Source organism: Nerophis lumbriciformis, linkage group LG17 (genome assembly GCF_033978685.3).
Source record: "Nerophis lumbriciformis linkage group LG17, RoL_Nlum_v2.1, whole genome shotgun sequence".
In the NCBI taxonomy this organism is placed as follows: Eukaryota; Metazoa; Chordata; class Actinopteri; order Syngnathiformes; family Syngnathidae; genus Nerophis; species Nerophis lumbriciformis.
In genome coordinates, this window is record NC_084564.2 from 44,577,564 (window position 1) to 44,596,940 (window position 19,377).

The 19,377-nt window shown below is 40.0% G+C and overlaps 1 protein-coding gene across 2 annotated transcripts in view; it reads right to left on the bottom strand.

The window, feature by feature from the left end:
• LOC133614293 (multidrug and toxin extrusion protein 1-like) overlaps positions 1–19,377 on the bottom strand; it is a 61,968-nt gene that overhangs the window by 22,978 nt on the left and 19,613 nt on the right. The window contains exons 10-14 of one of the 2 annotated variants that reach the window (XM_061972145.1): positions 12,703–12,770; positions 12,514–12,622; positions 12,375–12,450; positions 9,207–9,276; positions 2,299–2,431 (exon numbers count right to left, since the gene is read on the bottom strand). In XM_061972145.1, the coding sequence (XP_061828129.1) occupies positions 2,299–2,431; positions 9,207–9,276; positions 12,375–12,450; positions 12,514–12,622; positions 12,703–12,770 (456 nt within the window). The remainder of the gene's footprint in view (positions 1–2,298; positions 2,432–9,206; positions 9,277–12,374; positions 12,451–12,513; positions 12,623–12,702; positions 12,771–19,377) is intronic. The other variant, XM_061972146.2, reaches the window with a different exon arrangement.

Here is a 19,377-nt window from a genome sequence, read left to right on the forward strand (position 1 = left end):
GATGTCCTCAAAACAATAAACCACAAGTGACTCAAAACCCAAAATAAACTATGATCCAACACCAGATCATAACAGTACCCCCTCCTATGGGACAGATTCCAGATGTCCTCAAAACAATAAACCACAAGTGACTCAAAACCCAAAATAAACTATGGATCCAACACTGGATCACAACAGTACCCCCCTACTATGGGACAGATTCCAGATGTCATCAAAACAATAAACCACAAGTGACTCAAAACCCAAATTAAACTATGATCCAACACCGGATCATAACAGTACCCCCCTACTATGGGACAGATTCCAGATGTCATCAAAACAATAAACCACACGTGACTCAAAACCCCAAATAAACTATGATCCAACACCGGATCATAACAGTACCCCCTCCTATGGGACAGATTCCAGATGTCATCAAAACAATAAACCACAAGTGACTCAAAACCCCAAATAAACTATGATCCAACACTAGATCATAACAGTATCCCCCTCCTACGGGACACTCCAGATGTCCTCAAAACAATAAACCACAAGTGACTCAAAACCCAAATTAAACTATGATCCAACACCAGATCATTACAGTACCCCCCTCCTATGGGACGGATTCCAGATGTCCTCAAAACAATAAACCACAAGTGACTCAAAACCCAAATTAAACTATGATCCAACACCGGATCATAAGAGTACCCCCCTCCTATGGGACAGACTCCAGACGTCCTCAAAACAATAAACCACAAGTGACTCAAAACCCCAAATAAACTATGATCCAACACCGGATCATAACAGAACCCCCCTCCTATGGGACAGATTCCAGATGTCCTCAAAACAATAAACCACAAGTGACTCAAAACCCCAAATAAACCATGATCCAACACCGGATCATAACAGTACCCCCCTCCTATGGGACAGATTCCAGATGTCCTCAAAACAATAAACCACAAGTGACTCAAAACCCAAAATAAACTATGATCCAACACCAGATCATAACAGTACCCCCTCCTATGGGACAGATTCCAGATGTCCTCAAAACAATAAACCACAAGTGACTCAAAACCCAAAATAAACTATGGATCCAACACTGGATCACAACAGTACCCCCCTACTATGGGACAGATTCCAGATGTCATCAAAACAATAAACCACAAGTGACTCAAAACCCAAATTAAACTATGATCCAACACCGGATCATAACAGTACCCCCCTACTATGGGACAGATTCCAGATGTCATCAAAACAATAAACCACACGTGACTCAAAACCCAAAATAAACTATGATCCAACACTGGATCACAACAGTACCCCCCTCCTATGGGACAGATTCCAGATGTCCTCAAAACAATAAACCACACGTGACTCAAAACCCCAAATAAACTATGATCCAACACCAGATCATAACAGTACCCCCTCCTATGGGACAGATTCCAGATGTCATCAAAACAATAAACCACAAGTGACTCAAAACCCCAAATAAACTATGATCCAACACCAGATCATAACAGTACCCCCCTCCTACGGGACACTCCAGATGTCCTCAAAACAATAAACCACAAGTGACTCAAAACCCAAATTAAACTATGATCCAACACCAGATCATTACAGTACCCCCCTCCTATGGGACGGATTCCAGATGTCCTCAAAACAATAAACCACAAGTGACTCAAAACCCAAATTAAACTATGATCCAACACCGGATCATAAGAGTACCCCCCTCCTATGGGACAGACTCCAGACGTCCTCAAAACAATAAACCACAAGTGACTCAAAACCCCAAATAAACTATGATCCAACACCGGATCATAACAGAACCCCCCTCCTATGGGACAGATTCCAGATGTCCTCAAAACAATAAACCACAAGTTACTCAAAACCCCAAATAAACTATGATCCAACACCGGATCATAACAGTACCCCCCTCCTATGGGACAGATTCCAGATGTCCTCAAAACAATAAACCACAAGTGACTCAAAACCCCAAATAAACTATGATCCAACACCAGATCATTACAGTACCCCCCTCCTATGGGACAGATTCCAGATGTCCTCAAAACAATAAACCACAAGTGACTCAAAACCCAAATTAAACTATGATCCAACACCTGATCATAACAACAAATTATGTCAAATATTTAATTTCTTTATTTTTGCATGTTTAATATTGTTTTTTCACAATTTTAATTTTGACAGTACCACATTTATTTAGATTTTTAAATGCGCCAGAAAATAACCCGTTGTGTACACTGTTGAGGTGTTTCAATACCTATATAGTGGTATTTTAACGTGGAAACAAGTTGTAGCTACCTAGAATTCTCAGCTTTGCAACAAACATGAGTGTGACACTGAGTGTCAGGCCGATACAGTAGTAGCCGATGAAGTTAGCCACAGCTGGTATGTTCTGCTTTCCTGTCCCCAAGAAGATGCCTGTGCACACACACTACACACACACACACACACACACACACACACACACACACACACACACACACACACACACACACACACACACACACACACATAGGATTGACTTATGTGTGCAGTGGTCGGTGGACATGCATGGATATGAAGTACTCACGACAAGGCATGGATATGAAGTACTCACGACAAGGTATGGATATGAAGTACTCACGACAAGGCATGGATATGAAGTACTCACGACAAGGCATGGATATGAAGTACTCACGACAAGGCATGGATATGAAGTACTCACGACAAGGCATGGATATGAAGTACTCACGACAAGGCATGGATATGAAGTACTCACGACCAGGCATGGATATGAAGTACTCACTACAAGGCATGGATATGAAGTACTCACGACAAGGCATGGATATGAAGTACTCACGACAAGGCATGGATATGAAGTACTCACTACAAGGCATGGATATGAAGTACTCACGACAAGGCATGGATATGAAGTACTCACGACAAGGCATGGATATGAAGTACTCACGACAAGGCATGGATATGAAGTACTCACGACAAGGCATGGATATGAAGTACTCACGACAAGGCATGGATATGAAGTACTCACGACAAGGCATGGATATGAAGTACTCACGACAAGGCATGGATATGAAGTACTCACGACAAGGCATGGATATGAAGTACTCACGACAAGGCATGGATATGAAGTACTCACGACAAGGCATGGATATGAAGTACTCACTACAAGGCATGGATATGAAGTACTCACTACAAGGCTTGGATATGAAGTACTCACTACAAGGCATGGATATGAAGTACTCACGACAAGGCATGGATATGAAGTACTCACGACAAGGCATGGATATGAAGTACTCACGACAAGGCATGGATATGAAGTACTCACGACAAGGTATGGATATGAAGTACTCACGACAAGGCATGGATATGAAGTACTCACGACAAGGCATGGATATGAAGTACTCACGACAAGGCATGGATATGAAGTACTCACGACAAGGCATGGATATGAAGTACTCACGACAAGGCATGGATATGAAGTACTCACGACCAGGCATGGATATGAAGTACTCACTACAAGGCATGGATATGAAGTACTCACGACAAGGCATGGATATGAAGTACTCACGACAAGGCATGGATATGAAGTACTCACTACAAGGCATGGATATGAAGTACTCACGACAAGGCATGGATATGAAGTACTCACGACAAGGCATGGATATGAAGTACTCACGACAAGGCATGGATATGAAGTACTCACGACAAGGCATGGATATGAAGTACTCACGACAAGGCATGGATATGAAGTACTCACGACAAGGCATGGATATGAAGTACTCACGACAAGGCATGGATATGAAGTACTCACGACAAGGCATGGATATGAAGTACTCACGACCAGGCATGGATATGAAGTACTCACTACAAGGCATGGATATGAAGTACTCACGACAAGGCATGGATATGAAGTACTCACGACAAGGCATGGATATGAAGTACTCACTACAAGGCATGGATATGAAGTACTCACGACAAGGCATGGATATGAAGTACTCACGACAAGGCATGGATATGAAGTACTCACGACAAGGCATGGATATGAAGTACTCACGACAAGGCATGGATATGAAGTACTCACGACAAGGCATGGATATGAAGTACTCACGACAAGGCATGGATATGAAGTACTCACGACAAGGCATGGATATGAAGTACTCACGACAAGGCATGGATATGAAGTACTCACGACAAGGCATGGATATGAAGTACTCACGACAAGGCATGGATATGAAGTACTCACGACAAGGCATGGATATGAAGTACTCACGACAAGGCATGGATATGAAGTACTCACTACAAGGCATGGATATGAAGTACTCACTACAAGGCTTGGATATGAAGTACTCACTACAAGGCATGGATATGAAGTACTCACGACAAGGCATGGATATGAAGTACTCACGACAAGGCATGGATATGAAGTACTCACGACAAGGCATGGATATGAAGTACTCACGACAAGGCATGGATATGAAGTACTCACGACAAGGCATGGATATGAAGTACTCACGACAAGGCATGGATATGAAGTACTCACGACAAGGCATGGATATGAAGTACTCACGACAAGGCATGGATATGAAGTACTCACGACCAGGCATGGATATGAAGTACTCACTACAAGGCATGGATATGAAGTACTCACGACAAGGCATGGATATGAAGTACTCACGACAAGGCATGGATATGAAGTACTCACTACAAGGCATGGATATGAAGTACTCACGACAAGGCATGGATATGAAGTACTCACGACAAGGCATGGATATGAAGTACTCACGACAAGGCATGGATATGAAGTACTCACGACAAGGCATGGATATGAAGTACTCACGACAAGGCATGGATATGAAGTACTCACGACAAGGCATGGATATGAAGTACTCACGACAAGGCATGGATATGAAGTACTCACGACCAGGCATGGATATGAAGTACTCACTACAAGGCATGGATATGAAGTACTCACGACAAGGCATGGATATGAAGTACTCACGACAAGGCATGGATATGAAGTACTCACTACAAGGCATGGATATGAAGTACTCACGACAAGGCATGGATATGAAGTACTCACGACAAGGCATGGATATGAAGTACTCACGACAAGGCATGGATATGAAGTACTCACGACAAGGCATGGATATGAAGTACTCACGACAAGGCATGGATATGAAGTACTCACGACAAGGCATGGATATGAAGTACTCACGACAAGGCATGGATATGAAGTACTCACGACAAGGCATGGATATGAAGTACTCACGACAAGGCATGGATATGAAGTACTCACGACAAGGCATGGATATGAAGTACTCACGACAAGGCATGGATATGAAGTACTCACTACAAGGCATGGATATGAAGTACTCACTACAAGGCTTGGATATGAAGTACTCACTACAAGGCATGGATATGAAGTACTCACGACAAGGCATGGATATGAAGTACTCACGACAAGGCATGGATATGAAGTACTCACGACAAGGCATGGATATGAAGTACTCACGACAAGGTATGGATATGAAGTACTCACGACAAGGCATGGATATGAAGTACTCACGACAAGGCATGGATATGAAGTACTCACGACAAGGCATGGATATGAAGTACTCACGACAAGGCATGGATATGAAGTACTCACGACAAGGCATGGATATGAAGTACTCACGACCAGGCATGGATATGAAGTACTCACTACAAGGCATGGATATGAAGTACTCACGACAAGGCATGGATATGAAGTACTCACGACAAGGCATGGATATGAAGTACTCACTACAAGGCATGGATATGAAGTACTCACGACAAGGCATGGATATGAAGTACTCACGACAAGGCATGGATATGAAGTACTCACGACAAGGCATGGATATGAAGTACTCACGACAAGGCATGGATATGAAGTACTCACGACAAGGCATGGATATGAAGTACTCACGACAAGGCATGGATATGAAGTACTCACGACAAGGCATGGATATGAAGTACTCACGACAAGGCATGGATATGAAGTACTCACGACAAGGCATGGATATGAAGTACTCACTACAAGGCATGGATATGAAGTACTCACTACAAGGCTTGGATATGAAGTACTCACTACAAGGCATGGATATGAAGTACTCACGACAAGGCATGGATATGAAGTACTCACTACAAAGCATGGATATGAAGTACTCACTACAAGGCATGGATATGAAGTACTCACGACAAGGCATGGATATGAAGTACTCACTACAAGGCATGGATATGAAGTACTCACGACAAGGCATGGATATGAAGTACTCACGACAAGGCTTGTATATGAAGTACTCACGACAAGGCATGGATATGAAGTACTCACTACAAGACATGGATATGAAGTACTCACTACAAGGCATGGATATGAAGTACTCACGACAAGGCATGGATATGAAGTACTCACTACAAGGCATGGATATGAAGTACTCACTACAAGGCATGGATATGAAGTACTCACGACAAGGCATGGATATGAAGTACTCACGACAAGGCATGGATATGAAGTACTCACTACAAGGCATGGATATGAAGTACTCACGACAAGGCATGGATATGAAGTACTCACGACAAGGCATGGATATGAAGTACTCACGACAAGGCATGGATATGAAGTACTCACTACAAGGCATGGATATGAAGTACTCACTACAAGGCATGGATATGAAGTACTCACTACAAGGCATGGATATGAAGTACTCACGACAAGGCATGGATATGAAGTACTCACTACAAGGCATGGATATGAAGTACTCACGACAAGGCATGGATATGAAGTACTCACTACAAGGCATGGATATGAAGTACTCACGACAAGGCATGTATATGAAGTACTCACGACAAGGCATGGATATGAAGTACTCACGACAAGGCATGGATATGAAGTACTCACGACAAGGCATGCATATGAAGTACTCACGACAAGGCATGGATATGAAGTACTCACTACAAGGCATGGATATGAAGTACTCACTACAAGGCATGGATATGAAGTACTCACTACAAGGCATGGATATAAGTACTCACGACAAGGCATGGATATGAAGTACTCACGACAAGGCATGGAAATGAAGTACTCACTACAAGGCATGGATATGAAGTACTCACGACAAGGCATGGATATGAAGTACTCACGACAAGGCATGGATATGAAGTACTCACTACAAGGCATGGATATGAAGTACTCACTACAAGGCATGGATATAAGTACTCACTGCAAGGCATGGATATGAAGTACTCAGTACAAGGCATGGATATAAGTACTCACTACAAGGCATGGATATGAAGTACTCACTACAAGGCATGGATATGAAGTACTCACGACAAGGCATGGATATGAAGTACTCACTACAAGGCATGGATATGAAGTACTCACTACAAGGTATGGATATGAAGTACTCACTACAAGGCATGGATATGAAGTACTCACTACAAGGCATGGATATGAAGTACTCACGACAAGGCATGGATATGAAGTACTCACGACAAGGCATGGATATGAAGTACTCACGACAAGGCATGGATATGAAGTACTCACGACAAGGCATGGATATGAAGTACTCACTACAAGGCATGGATATGAAGTACTCACTACAAGGCATGGATATGAAGTACTCACTACAAAGCATGGATATGAAGTACTCACTACAAGGCATGGATATGAAGTACTCACGACAAGGCATGGATATGAAGTACTCACGACAAGGCATGGATATGAAGTACTCACGACAAGGCATGGATATGAAGTACTCACGACAAGGCATGGATATGAAGTACTCACTACAAGGCATGGATATGAAGTACTCACTACAAGGCATGGATATGAAGTACTCACTACAAGGCATGGATATGAAGTACTCACTACAAAACATGGATATGAAGTACTCACTACAAGGCATGGATATGAAGTACTCACTACAAGGCATGGATATGAAGTACTCACGACAAGGCATGGATATGAAGTACTCACGACAAGGCATGGATATGAAGTACTCACTACAAGGCATGGATTTGAAGTACTCACTACAAGGCATGGATATGAAGTACTCACGACAAGGCATGGATATGAAGTACTCACTACAAGGCATGGATATGAAGTACTCACGACAAGGCATGGATATGAAGTACTCACTACAAAGCATGGATATGAAGTACTCACGACAAGGCATGGATATGAAGTACTCACGACAAGGCATGGATATGAAGTACTCACGACAAGGCATGGATATGAAGTACTCACTACAAGGCATGGATATGAAGTACTCACGACAAGGCATGGATATGAAGTACTCACTACAAGGCATGGATATGAAGTACTCACTACAAGGCATGGATATGAAGTACTCACGACAAGGCATGGATATGAAGTATTCACTACAAGGCATGGATATGAAGTACTCACTACAAGGCATGGATATGAAGTACTCACGACAAGGCATGGATATGAAGTACTCACTACAAGGCATGGATATGAAGTACTCACGACGAGGCATGGATATGAAGTACTCACTACAAGGCATGGATATGAAGTACTCACGACAAGGCATGGATATGAAGTACTCACTACAAGGCATGGATATGAAGTACTCACTACAAGGTATGGATATGAAGTACTCACGACAAGGCATGGATATGAAGTACTCACGACAAGGCATTGATATGAAGTACTCACGACAAGGCATTGATATGAAGTACTCACGACAAGGCATGGATATGAAGTACTCACGACAAGGCATGGATATAAGTACTCACTACAAGGCATGGATATGAAGTACTCACTACAAGGCATGGATATGAAGTACTCACTACAAGGCATGGATATGAAGTACTCACGACAAGGCATGGATATGAAGTACTCACGACAAGGCATGGATATGAAGTACTCACGACAAGGCATGGATATGAAGTACTCACGACAAGGCATGGATATAAGTACTCACTACAAGGCATGGATATGAAGTACTCACTACAAGGCATGGATATGAAGTACTCACGACAAGGCATGGATATGAAGTACTCACTACAAGGCATGGATATGAAGTACTCACTACAAGGCATGGATATGAAGTACTCACTACAAGGCATGGATATGAAGTACTCACGACAAGGCATGGATATGAAGTACTCACTACAAGGCATGGATATGAAGTACTCACTACAAGGCATGGATATGAAGTACTCACGACAAGGCCGTCAAAGAACTGCAGGAAGCAGTAAGCGTTCATCAAGTGAGAGACCAGACTGATGATCTTCCTGCAATGACACCACTGCAGTATCAGTTTCGCGCTCGTTTATTTTTGCCAGACTAAAACATATCGCTGGAAAATACAAACCCCAAAAGCAGTGAAGTTGTCACGTTGTGTAAATGGTCAATAAAAAGAGAACACAACAAATCCTTTTCAACTTGACCTCGACTGCGGAAGTTGTGGGTCAGTGGAGGGAATACTTCGAAGACCTCCTCAATCCCACCAACACGTCTTCCTATGAGGAAGCAGTTCCTGGGGAGTCTGTGGTGGGCTCTCCTATTTCTGGGGCTGAGGTTGCTGAGGTAGTTAAAAAGCTCCTCGGTGGCAAGGCCCCGGGGGTAGATGAGATCCGCCCGGAGTTCCTTAAGGCTCTGGATGCTGTGGGGTTGTCTTGGTTGACAAGACTCTGCAGCATCGCGTGGACATCGGGGGCGGTACCTCTGGATTGGCAGACCGGGGTGGTGGTTCCTCTCTTTAAGAAGGGGAACCGGAGGGTGTGTTCTAACTATCGTGGGATCACACTCCTCAGCCTTCCCGGTAAGGTCTATTCAGGTGTACTGGAGAGGAGGCTACGCCGGATAGTCCAACCTCGGATTCAGGAGGAACAGTGTGGTTTTCGTCCTGGTCGTGGAACTGTGGACCAGCTCTATACTCTCGGCAGGGTCCTTGAGGGTGCATGGGAGTTTGCCCAACCAGTCTACATGTGTTTTGTGGACTTGGAGAAGGCATTCGACCGTGTCCCTCGGGAAGTCCTGTGGGGAGTGCTCAGAGAGTATGGGGTATCGGACTGTCTGATTTTGGCGGTCCGCTCCCTGTATGATCAGTGTCAGAGCTTGGTCCGCATTGCCGGCAGTAAATCGGACACGTTTCCAGTGAGGGTTGGACTCCGCCAAGGCTGCCCTTTGTCACCCATTCTGTTCATAACTTTTATGGACAGAATTTCTAGGCGCAGTCAAGGCGTTGAGGGGATCTGGTTTGGTGGCTGCAGGACTAGGTCTCTGCTTTTTGCAGATGATGTGGTCCTGATGGCTTCATCTGGCCAGGATCTTCAGCTCTCGCTGGATCGGTTCGCAGCCGAGTGTGAAGCGACTGGGATGAGAATCAGCACCTCCAAGTCCGAGTCCATGGTTCTCGCCCAGAAAAGGGTGGAATGCCATCTTCGGGTTGGGGAGGAGATCTTGCCCCAAGTGGAGGAGTTCAAGTACCTGGGAGTCTTGTTCACGAGTGAGGGAAGAGTGGATCGTGAGATCGACAGGCGGATCGGTGCGGCGTCTTCAGTAATGCGGACGCTGTATCGATCCGTTGTGGTGAAGAAGGAGCTGAGCCGGAAGGCAAAGCTCTCAATTTACCGGTCGATCTACGTTCCCATCCTCACCTATGGTCATGAGCTTTGGGTTATGACCAAAAGGACAAGATCACGGGTACAAGCGGCCCAAATGAGTTTCCTCCGCCGGGTGGCGGGGCTCTCCCTTAGAGATAGGGTGAGAAGCTCTGTCATTCGGGGGGAGCTCAAAGTAAAGCCACTGCTCCTCCACATGGAGAGGAGCCAGATGAGGTGGTTCGGGCATCTGGTTAGGATGCCACCCGAACGCCTCCCTAGGGAGGTGTTTAGGGCACGTCCGACCGGTAGGAGGCCGCGGGGAAGACCCAGGACACGTTGGGAAGACTATGTCTCTCGGCTGGCCTGGGAACGCCTCGGGATCCCCCGGGAGGAGCTGGACGAAGTGGCTGGGGAGAGGGAAGTCTGGGCTTCCCTGCTTAGGCTGCTGCCCCCGCGACCCGACCTCGGATAAGCGGAAGAAGATGGATGGATGGATGGATGGACTACAGGCAGGCCAGTCTAGTACCCGCACTCTTTTACTATGAAGCCACGTTGATGTAACATGTGGCTTGGCATTGTCATGCTAAAATAAGCAGGGGCGTCCATGGTAACGTTGCTTGGATGGCAACATAAGTTGCTCCAAAACCAGTATGTACCTTTCAGCATTAATGGTGCCTTCACAGATGTGTAAGTTACCCATGTCTTGGCCACTAATACACCCCCATACCATCACACATGCTGCCTTTTACACTTTGCGCCTATAACAATCCGGATGGTTCTTTTCCTCTTTGGTCCGGAGGACACAACGTTTCCAAAAACAATTTGAAATGTGGACTCGTCAGACCACAGAACACTTTTCCACTTTGCATCAGTCCATCTTAGATGAGCTCAGGCCCAGCGAAGCCGACGGCGTTTCTGGGTGTTGTTGATAAACGGTTTTCGCCTTGCATAGGAGAGTTTTAACTCGCACTTACAGATGTAGCAACCAACTGTAGTTACTGACAGTGGGTTTCTGAAGTGTTCCTGAGCCCATGTGGTGATATCCTTTGCACACTGATGTCACTTTTGGGATCAAAGGTCCGCAATAATATGGTTTAAGTGCAGTGATTTCTCCAGATTCTCTGAACCCTTTGATGATATTACGGAGCGTAGATGGTGAAATCCCTCAATTCCTTGCAATAGCTTGGTTGAGAAATGTTGTTCTTAAACAATTTGCTCAGGCATTTGTTGACAAAGTGGTGACCCTCGCCCCCGTCCTTGTTTGTGAATGACTGAGCATTTCATGGAAGCTGCTTTTTATACCCAATCATGGCACCCACCTGTTCCCAATTTGCCTGTTCACCTGTGGGATGTTCCACTTTGATGAGCATTCCTCAACTCTTTCTCACTCTTTTTTGCCACTTGTGCCAGCTTTTCTGCAACATGTTACAGGCATCAAATTCCAAATGAGCTAATATTTGCACAAAAGAAGAAAGTTAATATAATATATTAATATTAATATTATGATTAATTAATATTATATTATATTATTGATTAATATTAATATTAATATAAGTTGAAAAGGATTTGTTGTATTCTCTTTTTATTGACCATTTACACAACGTGACAACTTCACTGCTTTTGGGGTTTTGTACAATACACGTATAATGGGGATTATTTAAAGTTAAATGCTCCTTTGGGGGTTAGCTTCCTTTTACACTTTTAAAGCAAGTAAAAAAAGGAAAAGTTCTGATCCCAGCCAAAGCAAGCAGAAAGAGGTTGTGTGCATTGCAATATGGACTCACTGATCGTGGGTAAAGATGAAGCCGATCACAGTTTTAGCGGCGGCGAGCACGACACCTTCAACAACTGCGAGCGCACCTGAGAAACACACGGAGAGTCAAATGGACTGATAAGCTGTCCGCAACGTTTCCGATCCCGAACCTGCGAGGGTGAGGGACACCTTGCAGGTGAGGATGGCTCTGCTGGTGTCTCCAGCACCCAGAGCGTTGCCCACCCGGGCGCACGCTGCAGCTTGGATGCTGAAAGGGAACTATGGAGAATAAAAAAAGGTCAGAGGTTAACTGGAGTAAACTCCTAATCAGGATGAATGTGCGGTGAAGCACGACATACCATGTAGGTCAGCAAGGTCACCATCATCACAGCATGTTGGGCAGCCAGCTCATCTTTACTCATCATGCCTGAACGACAAAGTGGACGTCCAAGATGAAATTAGATCAGCTTAAATAATGTATTCATTCACATTTGTTTCTGTGAGAAACCATCTTGTACTTCTGAGGCATGACCCGGAAGGGCTGAAAAAGAACACTACTGTGGGCAAATGAAGGCCCGGGGGCCACATGTGGCCCTTTAATCTTTTCAATCTGGCCCGCCGGACATTCCCAAATCATTTATTGAGATGTTTAAGATGTAAAGTGTAGCTGCCATTATGATGTGCACTCATCTTTTATAATGACCAACTATACTAAGTCTTTACATGCTTGGAATCTGCATCATCTAATTAGTTACTATGCTCATCTAATTACTTACTATGCTCATCTAATTAGTTACTATGCTCATCTAATTAGTTACTATGATCATCTAACTAGTTACTATGCTCATCTAATTAGTTACTATGCTCATCTAATTAGTCACTATGGTCATCTAATTACTTACTATGCTCATCTAATTACTTACTATGCTCATCTAATTAGTTACTATGCTCATCTAATTAGTCACTATGCTCATCTAATTAGTTACTATGGTCATCTAATTAGTTACTATGCTCATCTAATTAGTCACTATGGTCATCTAATTAGTCACTATGCTCATCTAATTAGTTACTATGGTCATCTAATTAGTCACTATGCTCATCTAATTACTTACTATGGTCATCTAATTAGTTACTATGCTCATCTAATTAGTTACTATGCTCCTCTAATTAGTTACTATGGTCATCTAATGAGTCACTATGGTCATCTAATAAGTCACTATGATCATCTAATTAGTTACTATGCTCATCTAATTACTTACTATGCTCATCTAATTAGTTACTATGCTCATCTAATTAGTCACTATGGTCATCTAATTAGTCACTATGCTCATCTAATTAGTTACTATGGTCATCTAATTAGTCACTATGCTCATCTAATTACTTACTATGGTCATCTAATTAGTTACTATGCTCATCTAATTAGTTACTATGCTCCTCTAATTAGTTACTATGGTCATCTAATGAGTCACTATGGTCATCTAATAAGTCACTATGATCATCTAATTAGTTACTATGGTCATCTAATTAGTTACTATGCTCATCTAATTAGTTACTATGGTCATCTAATTAGTTACTATGGTCATCTAATTAATTACTATGCTCATCTAATTAGTCACTATGCTCATCTAATTAGTTACTATGCTCATCTAATTAGTCACTATGGTCATCTAATTACTTACTATGCTCATCTAATTAGTTACTATGCTCATCTAATTAGTCACTATGGTCATCTAATTAGTCACTATGCTCATCTAATTAGTTACTATGGTCATCTAATTAGTCACTATGCTCATCTAATTACTTACTATGGTCATCTAATTAGTTACTATGCTCATCTAATTACTTACTATGCTCATCTAATTAGTTACTATGCTCATCTAATTAGTCACTATGGTCATCTAATTAGTCACTATGCTCATCTAATTAGTTACTATGGTCATCTAATTAGTCACTATGCTCATCTAATTACTTACTATGGTCATCTAATTAGTTACTATGCTCATCTAATTAGTTACTATGCTCCTCTAATTAGTTACTATGGTCATCTAATGAGTCACTATGGTCATCTAATAAGTCACTATGATCATCTAATTAGTTACTATGGTCATCTAATTAGTTACTATGGTCATCTAATTAATTACTATGCTCATCTAATTAGTCACTATGCTCATCTAATTAGTTACTATGCTCATCTAATTAGTCACTATGGTCATCTAATTACTTACTATGCTCATCTAATTAGTTACTATGCTCATCTAATTAGTCACTATGGTCATCTAATTAGTCACTATGCTCATCTAATTAGTTACTATGGTCATCTAATTAGTCACTATGCTCATCTAATTACTTACTATGGTCATCTAATTAGTTACTATGCTCATCTAATTACTTACTATGCTCATCTAATTAGTTACTATGCTCATCTAATTAGTCACTATGGTCATCTAATTAGTCACTATGCTCATCTAATTAGTTACTATGGTCATCTAATTAGTCACTATGCTCATCTAATTACTTACTATGGTCATCTAATTAGTTACTATGCTCATCTAATTAGTTACTATGCTCCTCTAATTAGTTACTATGGTCATCTAATGAGTCACTATGGTCATCTAATAAGTCACTATGATCATCTAATTAGTTACTATGGTCATCTAATTAGTTACTATGCTCATCTAATTAGTTACTATGGTCATCTAATTAGTTACTATGGTCATCTAATTAATTACTATGCTCATCTAATTAGTCACTATGCTCATCTAATTAGTTACTATGCTCATCTAATTAGTCACTATGGTCATCTAATTACTTACTATGCTCATCTAATTAGTTACTATGCTCATCTAATTAGTCACTATGGTCATCTAATTAGTCACTATGCTCATCTAATTAGTTACTATGGTCATCTAATTAGTCACTATGCTCATCTAATTACTTACTATGGTCATCTAATTAGTTACTATGCTCATCTAATTACTTACTATGCTCATCTAATTAGTTACTATGCTCATCTAATTAGTCACTATGGTCATCTAATTAGTCACTATGCTCATCTAATTAGTTACTATGGTCATCTAATTAGTCACTATGCTCATCTAATTACTTACTATGGTCATCTAATTAGTTACTATGCTCATCTAATTAGTTACTATGCTCCTCTAATTAGTTACTATGGTCATCTAATGAGTCACTATGGTCATCTAATAAGTCACTATGATCATCTAATTAGTTACTATGGTCATCTAATTAGTTACTATGCTCATCTAATTAGTTACTATGGTCATCTAATTAGTTACTATGGTCATCTAATTAATTACTATGCTCATCTAATTAGTCACTATGCTCATCTAATTAGTTACTATGCTCATCTAATTAGTCACTATGGTCATCTAATTACTTACTATGCTCATCTAATTAGTTACTATGCTCATCTAATTAGTCACTATGGTCATCTAATTAGTCACTATGCTCATCTAATTAGTTACTATGGTCATCTAATTAGTCACTATGCTCATCTAATTACTTACTATGGTCATCTAATTAGTTACTATGCTCATCTAATTAGTTACTATGCTCCTCTAATTAGTTACTATGCTCATCTAATGAGTCACTATGGTCATCTAATAAGTCACTATGATCATCTAATTAGTTACTATGGTCATCTAATTAGTTACTATGCTCATCTAATTAGTTACTATGGTCATCTAATTAGTTACTATGGTCATCTAATTAATTACTATGCTCATCTAATTAGTCACTATGCTCATCTAATTAGTTACTATGCTCATCTAATTAGTTACTATGCTCATCTAATTAGCTACTATGCTCATCTAATTAGTTACTATGCTACTCTAATTAGTCACTATGATCATCTAATTAGTTACTATGATCATCTAATTAGTTACTATGCTCATCTAATTAGTTACTATGGTCATCTAATTAGTCACTATGCTCCTCTAATTAGTCACTATGGTCATCTAATTAGTTACTATGGTCAGCTAATTAGTTACTATGGTCATCTAATTAGTTACTATGGTCATCTAATTAGTTACTATGCTCCTCTAATTAGTTACTATGGTCATCTAATTAGTTACTATACTCATCTAATTAGTTACTATGGTCATCTAATTAGTTACTATGCTCATCTAATTAGTTACTATGGTCATCTAATTAGTCACTATGGTCATCTAATGAGTCACTATAGTCATCTAATTAGTCACTATGATCATCTAATTAGTTACTATGGTCATCTAATTAGTTACTATGCTCATCTAATTAGTTACTATGCTCATCTAAATTAGTTACTATGGTCATCGAATTAGTCACTATGGTCATCTAATTAGTCACTATGGTCATCTAATTAGTTACTATGGTCATATAATTAATTACTATCGTCATCTAATTATTTACTATGCTCATCTAATTAGTTACTATGGTCATCTAATTACTATGGTCATCTAATTAGTTACTATGCTCATATAATTAATTACTATGGTCATCTAATAAGTTACTATTCTCATCTAATTAGTTACTATGTACATCTAATTAGTTACTATGCTCATCTAATTAGTTACGATGGTCATATAATTAATTACTATGGTCATCTAATTAGTCACTATGGTCATCTAATTAGTCACTATGGAGATGACCATAGTGACTAATTAGATGACCATAGTGACTATGGTCATCTAATTACTATGGTCATCTAATTAGTTACTATGGTCATATAATTACTATGGTCATCTAATTAGTCACTATGGTCATCTAATTACTACGGTCATGTAATTAGTTACTATGGACATATAATTAATTACTATGCTCATCTAATTAGTTACTATGCTCATCTAATTAGTTACTATGGTCATCTACTTCCACACGGAAGTAATACAAATAACGCTTTTCAAAACAAAAGCAACACTGTTGTATTGCACACTCGACATAGATACTTTTTTTTAATCTATTTTTTTAATTTATGATTGGCCTGACGGGGGCCAGACAGGGACGCACAAAGGGCCGCAGAATGCCCAGGTCTGATCTAAAGTGTTGTGTTTATATACACATTTCGTGAAGTGTAGAAATAATTCTATTCACAATATATCGTTTCTGTATAACTTTTGTAAATATACCGTATGTGGGTTTTTTCCGAAGGCGGAACCAATGTTCGCTCTGTACTAGTGATGGGTCCGGCGACACCGATGCATCGGCGCATGCGTCGAGCTCATAGAGCAAAACCCTGTGTCGGTTTTAGAAAGTCACGTGACCCATCATGAGCTGTTTTGGTCACGTGACCGATACGCCAACTGTGTCGCCTCCTCTGTGCCCTGTGAGCGGCTCTTTTCTACAGCCAGAGAAATAATAACTAAGAAGAGAAATCGTCTAAAATGTAATACGTCGGAAAAACTTTTTTTTTAATAAAAATGTGTAAAAAAAATAAAATAAAATAAATTCCCAGTCCACAATCATCCACAACACGTTCTCTTAGATTTCCATGTTATGATACATGTTCACATTATTTATTGACTGTATCTAAAAAAGATACAAATATATTTTTATTTAAATGAAGATATGAAATAATCCTAAATGAAATACAATGACTTGGTTTATATTATTGTATATACTAGGGCAGGGGTCACCAACGCGGTGCCCGCGGTCACCAGGTAGCCCGTAAGGACCAGATCAGTCGCCCGCTGGCCTGTTCTAAAAATAGCTCAAAGAGCAGCACTTACCAGTGAGCTGCCTCTATTTTTTTAATTGTATTTATTTACTAGCAAGCTGGTCTCGCTTTGCTCCACATTTTTAATTCTAAAAGAGACAAAACTCAAATAGAATTTGAAAATCCAAGAAAATATTTTAAAGACTTGGTCTTCACTTGGAATAAGCGGTAGAAAATGGATGGATGGATGGGTCTTCACTTGTTTAAATAAATTCATTTATTTTTTTACTTTGCTTCTTATTACTTTTAGAAATACAATTTTAGAGAAAAAATACAACCTTAAAAATGATTTTAGGATTTTTAAAGAAATATACCTTTTTACCTTTTAAATTTCTTCCTCTTCTTTCCTGACAATTTACATCAATGTTCAAGTATTTTTTTATTTATTTTTTTATTGTAAAGAATAATAAATATTTTAGCTTCTGGTTTTTCGACGAAGAATATTTGTGAAATATTTCTTCAAACTTACTATGATTAAAATTCAAAAAAAATTATTCTGGCAAATCTAGAAAATCTGTAGAATCAAATTTAAATCTTATTTCAAAGTATTTTGAATTTCTTTTAAAAATTTTGTTCTGGAAAATCTAGAAGAAATACTGATTTGTCTTTGTTAGAAATATAGCTTGGTCCAATTTGTTAAATATTCTAACAAAGTGCAGATTGGATTTTAACCAATTTAAAACATGTCATCAAAATTCTAAAATGTATCTTAATCAGGAAAAATGACTAATGATGTTCCATAAATTATTTTTTTAACTTTTTCAAAAAGATTCAAATTAGCTAGTTTTTCTCTTCTTTTTGTCGGTTGAATTTTGAATTATAAAGAGTCGAAATTGAAGACAAACTGTTTTAAAATTTTATTTTAATTTTTTTCGTGTTTTCTCCTCTTTTAAACCGTTCAATTAAGTGTTTTTTTCATCATTTATTCTCTACAAAAAACCTTCCGTAAAAGGAAAAAAAAATGTACGACGGAATGACAGACAGAAATACCCATTTTTTATATATATATATAAATGTATTTATTTAGCTATTCTTGTTTAAATCACACTTACGTGTAACTTACAAATGACAATATATTTATTTATTTAAGTGTGTATCAAACTGGTAGCCCTTGGCATTAATCAGTACCCAAGAAGTAGTTTTTGGTTTCAAAAAGGTTGGTGACCCCTGTACTAGGGCATCAAATCAGTGTCAGTTGAGTCGGTCCATAGGTTGCCTGTAGGGATTTTTAATGTCCAGCAGATGTCAGTATTTAGTGACACAGTATCGACACAGTATCAATACAGTTTTGCAATGTGTCGAAACGCTTCATGACGCCTCA